The following is a 12790-nucleotide window of genomic DNA, read 5'->3' as shown; positions in this document are numbered from 1 at the left end:
ACTTACCTCCTCAGTGCAGAGTTTCATACATAGAATGCATTAAGACAAAAACAAAAAGCTTATGCCTTTACGACTTCTTTAAGCATTATTTTACCTTGTTACTGTTTTTGTAATTCTTGATATCATTTAATAAATATAAATTGTAAAAGAAAAACAAACAAAAAAAACCCCAGAATGGACAGGAAATGGTCACTTAAGAGTTATAACGAGGGAAAGCCGTTTATAAAAATATCTGTGAAGCCTTTGTACCTTTTAAGACTTGGGAAAAGCCTTATACAACAATGAACACAGGGTGAACAGCCATGTTTCACTGAGTTGTGTGCCCTTTGTTTTTAAGGAAAATATATTTTTTGCCATTCCAAAATCATGTTATATATGAAAGGAATGAGATAAGATATCCAGATTTCAATGAACATAATTTAAATCAATACAAACACAATAAGAAAAATATGTAAAGTGCAAAGACTAAAGCATGAAGATAAATAATTTTAAACCAACACCTATTTGTTCAAGGTTTACATTTACATCAGCAATGGCAGCCAATGCATTTCTCTCAATGCAAGTTTTGTTTAAATCCAGTGAAAGTTTAAACCGAGGAATCAAAGTGCAACTAATCCCCAAAAAAAAGTGCAATTCTATGTTGAGGGGATTATGCGTTAAGAAATTTACAGGTGTACTGAGCCACACCTTTTCCCGATGTCTGATTTTCTAACAGTGTAAAATATATATTCGTAAATAGAAAAATGTGAACCAGAAAAATTCCTGCACCAAAATAATTTATTAAACTTATGTAATATTTTACATCCCCTTACAAAGAGAAGACCTTTAAGAACCACAGTGCAGATGCAAACTATTGCAATTTCTCTTAGTTATACCCCCAATAATAAAGTCTCAGTGACCGCAAGATTTGGGATTTTGGTGTTGATCTTGCATTCCTCATGTAGAAAATATTGGCATTTGGCCAGATTTATAAAAAAAGGGGAAAAATATTAGACAGCCAAGTCGTCTTCGGGGAGGTGTAGACAAGTTCTTGAAGACTGCCCAAGCATCATTTGTTACTGCCCCAAATAAAAGTTGGAGTGCTTCATCATTTAGGGATCACCGAGTCCAGCACTATCATTATGTACACTGGCACTTGAAGCTTATTAGAATTAGAAATATGTCCTTTCCACCATGCTTTGACAGCCAGCAAGTTTCCATGTACACTTTAAAAGGGGTTGTAAAAGTTTGTTTTTTATTTTTTAAATAGGTTCCTTTAAGCTAGTGCATTGTTGGTTCACTAACCTTTTCCTTTGATTTCCCTAAATGTTTTTTTTATTTGTTTTCCTTGTCTGAATTTCTCACTTCCTGTTCCTCCTCAGTAAGCTGTTCTGGCTGACTAACCCCCATGGATGAGGGGGACAAGCTTACGGAGGAGAAACAGGAAGTAAGAAATTCAGACAAAGAAAAAAACATTTAGAAGGGAAATCAAAAGAAAAATGTAAGTGAACCAACAAAGGCATTCGCTTAAAGGAACCGATTTAAAAACAAAAAAAGTTTACAACCCCTTTAAGAGTACTGCCAAATGAGTTTCTTTTGGACATTTTTTGCTTTTTAAAGTAAGGCCATGTGTCATTTTCATTCCTAAAGCATTTTGTTTTTCAAAGGTTCAGCATCAATGTAAACCACTTCATCACGGCTATCAAAAGACTGAGATGAAGCAATACGATTAAAAGGCAAATTCTTTGTTTATATATATATATATATATACACATATATATATATATATATATATATATATATATATATATATATATATATATATATATATATATATACACACACACATACACTTTCATAATTTTACCCAATGCTATATAAATTAACCATTTGTGTCCTTTATATTGAATATTGCCTAGCGAGTGTGTCATACTTTAACATAAGCGTTAAATGCTTTATGCTTGTTGAAGAGGATACTTTAATTAAAGGACTTTACAAAAAAAACAAAAATACAAAAACACAAACTCATTCAAAAGTAAATCTTTTTAAAAAATAATAAAATATATGTAGAAGTAAAAATTTCAACAGAGGCCAACCATTTACATCCTTACACTTTTAGACCCCATTTCTAAATAAGAGAAAACATGTTACTGTTCAATAAGGATGACAAATAAGTTATTATGCTGTGACCTGTGAGTGGTAAAACATTATCTGTGTGAATTATTCACATTACTGAAGTGGATTTGTCACTTGGACACCTACAGGAAGCCAATTTGTAAGTTGACCACAATTTCAGTTATTAGGATCAAGTAACTCACAACCAATAAGATGAGCCAAGGAAAATATCTACAATTAAATAAGAGATTGTTGTCTCAGATGGCACTTTGACAAGAATGATGTTACCCAGTGATCACCTACTCTTCTGAAAAGAGATTGAATTTGTAAAATGTTTTAGATGTGTGAAAAATGTGGTGTTCCCTTTGTGTTTCATAAAACAGAAAGGGCAGGCAGGGGCCAAGCTTTAAGCCTAGGAACTGGAAGCACTCCTGTGGCAAGCTGTATGAAGAATGCAGTTGTTTTCCAGCTGACAAAATGGATTCCTCCACTGTGTACAGTGACAGTTCCACTTAAAAAGAACACGGATATAAAAGTTTATGTTTAAATTGTTATACGTCTAGATTTTTCCACCATATTTATTTCTAGGTAAAGCTACTAAGTGTTCAGCCAAGATTTGTCAACTTTCTCATAGCTGGCTGACAATGGGACCGATTACAGCTTTAGTATGGTGGCATTCACATCAAACATCCAATCAATGGAAATTGCTATTCCTAAATATTATTGGTTGTTTATAGTAAACTTGGGTGCACAAGTGGAAAGTGTGCTTCTATTGTAATCAATCCCAACACGTCCATCACAAGTGCATGCTATTGCCATAAAGTGCAATGTACAGCTAACTGGTGAACAAGGCTTTATTTGTTTTAACACAGGTCATTCTCTGGCATTATGGTGAATTCTCTGGTCTACAGAATGTGGACCTCTAGATTATTTTTAAAAAGGACACATATTGGCTGCTCACTATGAAAATATATATAAAAGAAATAATGCTGAAACAGTAAACAAAACAATCAGTGTAGATTAGACCATAAACTTTTATATATGTCTTATTTTTCTTTAAGGATATAGAGCTATAGTGATAAAAGCAATATTAAAATACTCTTTTCCAAGAGGGTTGTGATTTAGTTATTTTGAGTGATTCTATCCGCCTGTTTAACAGCAGAGCAGAAACCAAACACGGTACATACATTAAAAAATAAAATAAAGGCAGAATCTTTTCCTGATTTACTGATTATAGAATTACAGCGCCTTCTTATTTTTTTTAGAGCAGGCTGCCCACATTAAAAATAGCTTACATTCAACTCTCAAAATTTTTCTTAAAATACTGCAATCACTAATATTGTCTTTGTACAAGAGAAAAAAAAAATAACAATTTCTAACACTTAAGTATACTATTCATGTATAACAGCTGTTCTTGTTTGATATCCATAATTCAGCAACAACATACTTTGTGTGACAAATGTGCAACATAGAAACATGAAATATTTGGTACAATAGTGCTCAAAATAAACCTTTAACTAAATTACGTATTAAATGTACAGACATTACCATGTAAATCAACAACCTACTGTAAAAGTAAACATCGAAAATCAGTTTTATCCTTAGGTGTTTTTTTTTGTATTTTTTTTCTCATAAGCAACAACTCTTCATAACTTTTATGACATAAAATATGCTTTAAACACATTTTCTTTAGACTTTTGCTGTAATCCTGTTACAACTCTCGCAATCCAATTATAAAAAAGTATAACACTATAGACCCTGTATTCAACCACATCTGCGGCAAGTATAGACATCTGATTTCCGCAAGGTGTTGTTTCATAGTTGAAGTAAGAAAGGCCTGCAATGCATTGCTCTGCAGTGTTTTGCTAGCCTTTCATGCTCTGAACTGGGTCAAAATAAAACTTTCACTACATTTTAAAAATGTAAATGTTATATAGATTAGAGTCACACTTATGTTGTGACTGACAGATATATATTTATATATATTTATATATATATATTTTTTTTGTACATTCGATTAAGAAAACTCCTCCTCCAATGCCTTGTGTGTGTGTGACCTGTTTACCCATGCTAGATGTGTATATAATTTGTGTCTGTGTAATGAACATTTGTTGGTGGCTGAGAGGTTGGCATCAGTCGCATACTTTTTGCGTTTGTTGTATGGTGGCAAAGTTTAGGCACTTCTGCAGAGTTTTAAAGAAATAAGATAAGAAAACAAACATAACTGAAACACAAATATTCACTTTCTAGTATATGACAGGTACACTGTGCAATTGTTTCCTTTTTTGTTTTGCTTTTGTTTAATCCCACAATCCAACACTTTGTTTTGTTTTAAAAACCGGGTATGTCACTGATTTGCATGTTTTAACTTTGTGCTTTATAATAAGCCTATTTTTATATTTGAGAGTGCTTTTTCTTATTGGTCTTCTCTACAGAGGGGAGACTTGTGAAATCCTATAATAATGGCTAAAATACACTCTAATATGTTAATATTCACAATCATTCTATATTTGCTGTCAGAAAAAAAAAAAAAAAAAAAGTTTAAATGTTTTTCTGCATTTAAAATATACTATATGACTGCGATTCTAGTGTGACAGAAGATAAGACAATGTTGTTGAGTGGGAACCAGGTATACAAAATATTAAAAAGTAAACTTTACCCACTAACATCACAGCTGGTATCAGGTAGTTAACAATTTTTTAGTTGGAATATATTAAGCATACCATATATAATTTAAAATATAGCAGCACTAGCTTTCTAAGTTGTAGTTTTTGTCCATTTAGAGAACAAGATCCTTTTTTAGCATGCAGTTTGTGGCAACTCTATAGAGGAGGAGATGGGATAGTATGTACAGTATGAATGTTTTGCTATCTTCTGCAAGTCTTCTTGACGTTCTGCTCCACTTTTGGTGATTATTTCAGTATGATCTGATAAAGGAAAGCAGAAGATTGAAAGTTGAAATTTCCTTGTTACAAACAAAAACAACACAGAGAAAATAACATACAATAGTTTCAGAGGATTTGTGCGCTCCTAATAAATTGCAGAAGATAATGAACAATGCTGGTTACTAAGCACTATATGACAGCTGTGTCTTTATTCCAAAGTTTATTATACTGCAATATAAAAACATAACTATTTACAAAAAAAACAAAACAATTGTGTATAGATTTAAACAATTTTCTGATTTTAGTTACCTGGAATATTTTTTATTGTGCTGAAACATGGTAAATTAATGTTGAAACCAAGCTCGACTAGGGAGACCTTCTCTTTCAAGCAAACATGTTGCCAGGTTTTGTACACTAATGTATTTATATATTCTGAAGCAGCAGTAAAAACTTTAAAACAAGCCTGTTACCCTCTAACTATATAGGAACCAAGAATAAATACATTTTCAAGTTTTACAACAGAACTGAAAACATAGCATTTTTTTATGACAGATTTGTAGTGAACACAACAGGAAGGTGTTTCTAAGCTGTCCAAAACCAACCGAAATTGCACTTCAAAGTTATGTCGCGATTTAGCAAAAATTATTATTTCACAGTACAAGCTACTAGGAGGGGTGAGTGATGGCTTGTTTTAAAGTACTTTCACTGCTTAAGAATATGTAAAACCATACAATGATCTGGTGCACTTTAAAGTGTATGAAAGCCCAAAGTTATTTTCCAGTATATTGGGCATATTATATTGTCTCTCTAAACAGAGAAAAAAAAATTTGCTTAAGAAAAATGTATACAGTGATGCCGGAGGCCAAACAAGTGGAAAAATAGATTTAGGGTTTACATACTGTACACCAAGCTGAGCACAAAGAGAGTAAGCTTACAAGTGACATTATACTCAAGGTAAGTGCCACTGTGTGATGTGCACGAATACCATAACCATAAACAGGAGGGGGCAGTGGCACACTGCAGTACTAAAGGCTTTGCATGGTTAACACCTTCCATAATGTATGCAGCCACACACATTCAACAGGGCTCACAAATATGTCAACACCAATACAATTAATTTGGAAGGACAACAGCATTCCCATGTATTTGTGTTATAAAAGTATATCTATTATTCTCACAACAAAGGTTTCCCTTAAATAATATGTTTACTATAAATAAATAGGATGAATTATGGATTTGTTTAATTAAAAAGTTGGTTACAGATTTTAAATGATCATTTTTTAAATTGATTATTTTTTTAAGTGATAGTTGACGAGTAGTCACATGACCTACTCCATTCTTCTCTTTGGTGCATCTGTCTGAAATGAATAATTCATACCACCAGTAAAGCACAGCAGTAAAGTCAGTTTTTTCCTATAACTTGTTTCTGTATTATTACTAAACGGACTGAATTCTCGAATAATTATTTTTATTATGAAGAGATTTAGGTACATCAAATAAAAGTGTCGAGAATCACATGAAATTAAAGCTGAACTCCAGCTTTTGATACACTTTACACCAAACTACATACAGTTTTATACAACACATCCAGTGGCCTCAAGTGCATCAAAAGCTGGTGTTCAGCTTTAATTCACTGAATTTGTTTCTCGGTGGAGACAATGGCTGCGCACACTAATTAAATGGTTCAACGACTGTGTTCTTGAGTATTGTAATTGATTTATGTGGCTAGTACCTTAACAGGTGTAAAAGTAACTTCTAAAGACTAACCAGAGAACCAAAAATTGTAATACTTTAGGCATGTACTGAATTCTTTATGCATATTTTATTATTACAGTAATACAATTTCTCACGTTAGAAACCCATTTGTGTGTCTGCTCTAGTAAGGTTTATACAGTGCAAATATTGCAAAGTCAATAGCCATCTGCAGTAAAGTTTACATTATTAAAAACAAGGACTGTAATCAACCCCTTTAGGTATGGGTTTAGGGAAGGTTTTGTCCCATATGCTTGTATATCTAGGAAAACAATCATGATTAAACAATTTTCTGGCCTAAGGAAGGAACACAGGTTATATTACAAGAAAAGGTGCATCAAAATACTTGTGGTGTCTAGGAGTAAAATAATGGGAACGGATTCTCTGTCAAGGCGTTCTTTCTCATTTAAAACTACAACAACATAAAGTGGACTGGAAGCACACAAAAAGCAAAGCCGTGTTAGAAAGTAGTGAAAAAGTACATATTTCTGTTCAGACCAGCGTAACACTTGTACAAGTATATGAAAAGATAAACTAATTCAAGTTATAGATAATTACATTTTAGTTATTTGTGTGTAAACATAAGGAAACATCCTTATGAAAGCAAGAATTCTGAAAGAAATTGCTCATGACACAATTAGCTCAATCAAGGTTGTTTCATTAAATATATAAATGCCCTTTTAGCACACCTTGGATCATTTCACATGTAAACAAACCACACCTATTTTACAAATAACTTTTCATAATTTCTCCTGTTGTACTGTGAAGGCACTACTGAAATCAGTGTTTCTGTCATTTACAAATACAGTACTTTTCCAATTTTCTTCTATTGTCTGATACACTAGCCACAGACACAGGGCTCTCGGTTCAGTGTTATAGCATGCAAAGCATCCTCCGCATCCTTGTTCCCAAGGCTAGCTTACAGATGAATGCCCTACAATGATTTATTAAAGACAAAAAGTCCAGGAATGGTCTCTATTGTATACTTACATTGGTCCAGCTTGGCACAATGTAAGTAAACATTGGTCCAGCTTGACACAATGTAAGTAAACATATCTCATTACTAATGGGCTGCTGGAGAAGTTAGAAATTACTGTAGTAATCTGTGCCACGATAGTGGGGTAGCTGTGATTTCTCGGTTCCTATCTGTGCAAGGAGCTTGCCCCCACACAAAAACAGAGTCCAGCACTCGGCACTGCTGCCATTTAAAGAACACCTTGAAGTTTTTTTCAAAGAATACAAGGTGTTGTGCGATTGGACGAGGTTAAGAGATGAGATGTCAATGGAATGAGCAACTCCCTGTGGTCAGTGTGTGGTGGGGCAGCCCCTTGCATAGAATCTGAGCAGGAAGATTGTTGCAATTACTGTAGTAGCGCTGGCAGGTATGAGATAAGCATACATTGTGCCAAGCTGGACCAATGTAAGTGTACAATACAAAAAATTCCTGGAGTTCTGCTGTAATCTCCACCCCCAGCTCTCTAATCCTGTTACACACACAGTGTGTATTAAAAAAAAAAAAAAATTATAATAATAAAAAAAAAAAAAATATATATATATATATATATATATATATATATATATATATATATATATATATATATATATATATATACAATATATATATATATATATATTATATATATATATATATATATATATATATATATATATATATTATATATATATATATATATATATATATATATATATATATATATATATATATATATATATATATATATATATATATATATATATATATATATATATATATATATACACACACATACATACATATACACACATACACACACACACACACACATTTTGCCTTGCATTTATATTTTAAACTGAATGAGTTGCTTTCTAAAGTGGGGGGTTCACTAATAATTTAACCACTTGCCAACCAGCCGCTGTCATACTGTGGCAGTTTGGCTAGGCTGCGCGAATCGCCGTAGGTGTATGTCGGCAGCTTTAAGAGCAATAGCAAGTCCGTAGCACATCGGCGAAGCCGTGGTGTCCACCGCCACAGGGATCTGTCAATGTAAACAGATTCCCGTTCTGACATGAGAGTAGAGTGATCAGGGACAGTGATCTCTCTCTACTCCCAGTCAGTCCACCCCCCCCACAGTTAGAAACACCTCCCTAGGGAACACTTAACCCCTTGAACACCCCCTAGTGTTAACCATTTCCCTGCCAGTGTCATTTATACAGTAATCGGTGGGTATTTTTAGCACTGATCACTGTATAAATATCACTCATACCAAAAAAAGTGTCTGATCTGTCCAAACCAATCCCACCTAAAATCGCTGATCCACGCCATTACTAATAAAAAAAAAAAAATAGGCCAAAAATATATCCCCTATTTGAAGACGCTATAACTTTTGCACAAACCAATCAATATATGCTCATTGCAAGCTTTAAAATATGTAGAATACATATTGGCTTAAACTAATGAATACATTTGGGGGGGGGGGGGGGGGTAATTGATTATAGCAAAAAGTTAAAAATCTATTTGTGGGGAAAAAAGACATAAATTTGGTTTGCGTACAACGCCGCATGACTGCGCAATTGCCAGCGAAATCGACAGTGCCATATCGCAAAAAATGGACTGGTCATTAAGGGGGTAAATACTTCCGGGGCTGAAGTGGTTAAGTAACATACTTTGAATATTCTGCTTGTAGGGGATACTGCACTTCACAGACCAAGGCAGAGAATACAACATCAACCTGAGGTCTGCACTTAAAATAATATCATCCTGGTGATAAAAACGAACTGTTACATTGCTTTTCATTCATGATTGATCAAGTTTAGGGGGAGGGATGAAACCTATAGCTGTTATGTGAAGAAAATTACACTCTTTAACAAGGCAACATACACAATGAACAGATTTTTAGCGCTTTGTTTTCTTTACTTAAAAATAAAACCTCTGGAAGCAAAAGTAGTGCTGTGGTGTGATAACTTGTCTACAATCCAGTACAGCACTAAACATAACTGTCCTGAATACAGGTAGCCTAAACCACTTGTATATACCACCACTGTACCGTAGCAAACCCATGACAGATACAGATACTAGAGCCAGTATGGCTACAGTTAAAACTCCAGTTTTTAGTTTAGCAATTTATCGCACATTTACCGTTGTTTACTGTGTACGCTGAGGGAGGAGTCTTTACCACATAGAGGAAACCCAATTAGATATGGGATTTCCATTTTTCCAGTCTTTGAAAATCTGAAAAATAGTTTGTTTATACAAATTTTAAAAATTAGGAAAAAAAAGTTTAACCTCCACATAGTCAGAGCTGTGAAAAATGTGGAATAGCCTCCTTCAGGAACTAGGTCTAGTAAGCTATGCTGATTTGTGAAAGTAACTGGAAACTGCACTGTGCAAATAGTGCACAAATTAAGTGAAGCTGCAACCACTAAGAGAAGATATTCCTTCTAGTGTCAAATTGTAAAAATAAATGTGTTGTGCTAAAGTACAAAACAAAACCAAAGAGGGGAAAAAAATAAAAAAATAATCATTTTTCCTTCTTAAATCCTCATAAGAAAAAATGTAATAAAATGCAAATATCGAATACAATCATTTGCTCAATGTGAAAGGGTGTATGCATAAATCAAAAAGTCCCATTTACTTTCTTTGGTTTCTGAAAATAGCAGTACTAAGTGACTGTTTGCTTCAGTGGTTGTGCAGAATTGATGTATTGTTATGACATGTATGCTATATATCACTTTATTTCAGGGCAGTCTAAGAATGCTTAAGCATATAAGGCACCCATAAATGTAAGATGGAGGTTGGATTGAAAAAGTAGTAAAGTACATCACAATAAAAGACCAAAGTAACAAATAAATAGCATAGAAGAACTGAAGACACCCTTAAACACAAAAAGGTATGTCCTATAAAGAAGAGAGATGCATTTCCACCATATTATCTAAACATTTGACAATATAATCCTCTCTGCTTATGTCTTTAAAAAAATGTATACTGGCCTATTCAACCTGTTTTTACACCCATTGATAGATTCCACATCAGTGCACAGTATCCCCAATTTACAAAACTGGAGCAAAACTGAAGATGTCACCCATTGCAACTACTTGCATATCAGGTTTTATTTTAAAGATAATTGCTATGACAACAACTTCGGTTTGCTCCACTTTTCATAATCCAACCTTTCAGTATGTGATCTCAAAGACATGCATAATTTTAAATGAGCTATTTCATAGTGATGATTTACTAAAAATAGGCTGAATGTGTTTAAAAAAAATCACTTTGCATAGAATACTCAAATCACATGAAAGTAAAAAATAAAAAATAAAATTGTTTTGCTTGCACGTGATTGGATGATGAAAGTCAGCAAAACTTCACCTCATTCATCAACTATGGGATATATTCCCTTGCAAAGTGAACAGCCCATTTGCATTTAGTAAACCACCCCCAATTTCATACCGGAGATAATTTCCTTAGAATTTGTATGAATTAATGTTAGGTTAGTTTCTTAAGGGTAGTTGTTGACTTGCACTTCCAGTACACAGCAACAAAAATTACCTTTACCGACACCTTCTTACAATAAGAGAGTACTACATGCTACTGTTTTATTAACTGTACTTGCACATAAATTAAAATTGTAATTCCTATGAAACAAAAAGAAAAGCGATAATTACTGTACTCTAACACTGTAGTCTGTTGTGCATTTAGCTGAATAATAATGTAAAAAAGGTGAGCGGTGTTGAGTACATCAGTAGAATACTTGCAAATACTGCCATTTTATAGAATGCTAGAGATTCCTTTCTGTTGGAAGGGACTACTTGATTAGAGCCTGAGATTAATTATGTGTAGAATGTCTAAGCCATCTCAGCCAAATGCTTGTACAGTTTACATTTTTAAAAACTGCAAAGTACCATAGCATGAATATTAAGCATTTAAAAAAAAAAAAAAACTTTGGTATTCGTGTTCTCAGGATTCTGTAAACAATGTTTCATAATATTCCTGGTAACAGGGCTGTTAATAATTACAAAAACATTCAAGAAAACACAAAACAGAAAGACCAATACTTGCAAAAATGTTAACTCTGAATAAGTGCAACCTGGTCATGAACACATTTCTGAATAGTACTAAACAAAATAAAAATTTGATGGGTAGACACATAAAAAAAATTCAGCAGAGAATTTTTTTTAACAAATTGGTACTCATTTAGAGTTTGGGATTTGTGAAAGAAAGCTTTAAAAGGAGCAAACCTGATTGGCTGTGGCTGTTGCGGCGAAGGGGACACTTGTTGCAGGAGTTGTTGCTGCAGAGACAGTGGCGGACGTAGCGCTGTGCATCATGGGTACTTTCAGGAGGGGAACCATGGAAGCAATGAACAGGAGGGTGTAGCATTATGGTGATAGAAGTGGTTTTGGCATGGTGAATATCACATAGCAGCAAGCCATCATGGGTTAAACCAGCAGATGGCATGCAATCACAATGCAAAGCAAGGAAGCGTGGGAGAGAAATAAAAAAGGGAAAATAAGCTTATTACAGGTACAATTAAAGGAAGTTTGTAAAAATATATCATCAGATATTCCCAGAAAAAAAGCGCCAATTTTAAAATCAGGCAGCTTAATGTAATTGTTTTAAGTATAGTCTGACAAGTTGTAGAACAAATAATAGTTAACACTGTATCCATTATTTGTCAGTGTTGTCCTCTTGTGTGTCCATGTTGTTGTTAAATGAGCACATGTCCAAAGACCTAAAGTGGTCTACTTATAAATGTATTAACATAAGATTTGCAAAACTTTCACCCAAGATTCACAGATTGTATATGGGATAATATAAAAACCTGAGGGAAAGTTGTACAAATCCTGAGTGAAAAACATTGATACATAGACCCTAAAATGTATCTCTAATCAAAACTTTGCTTTCAGTTTTGGAAAAGGAAAGTTATAATCTGTCAGGTTTTTATTGTTGTCAGGGTCCTGAATTAATTCTTTTTATCTGTCCTGGTGACCACCCAAACTACTTTCCTTTAGGTGTTCGGCAGGAGCTGTTCTGGACTTAACCTATATTCACCCTTGCAACACAA

General features: G+C 33.7%; 1 protein-coding gene across 17 annotated transcripts in view; it reads right to left on the bottom strand.

The window, feature by feature from the left end:
• Positions 1–1939: 1939 nt before the first annotated feature.
• MBNL2 (muscleblind like splicing regulator 2) overlaps positions 1940–12790 on the bottom strand; it is a 220804-nt gene continuing 209953 nt past the window's right edge. For 9 of the 17 annotated variants that reach the window (XM_040336108.1, XM_040336116.1, XM_040336113.1 and 6 more), the window contains 3 exons: positions 11964–12058; positions 9868–9960; positions 4962–5021 (listed from right to left, as the gene is read on the bottom strand). In XM_040336108.1, the coding sequence (XP_040192042.1) occupies positions 9901–9960; positions 11964–12058 (155 nt within the window). In that variant the 3' untranslated portion in view covers positions 4962–5021; positions 9868–9900. Of the gene's footprint in view, positions 5022–9867; positions 9961–11963; positions 12059–12790 lie in introns of all 17 variants that reach the window. The other 8 variants (XM_040336114.1, XM_040336119.1, XM_040336120.1 and 5 more) reach the window with 3 other exon arrangements.

The sequence above is a fragment of the Rana temporaria genome, chromosome 2, assembly GCF_905171775.1.
Source record: "Rana temporaria chromosome 2, aRanTem1.1, whole genome shotgun sequence".
NCBI lineage: Eukaryota > Metazoa > Chordata > Amphibia > Anura > Ranidae > Rana > Rana temporaria.
The sequence above is the reverse complement of the archived record's forward strand: the minus strand, read 5'-3'. Positions and strand labels throughout refer to the sequence as shown.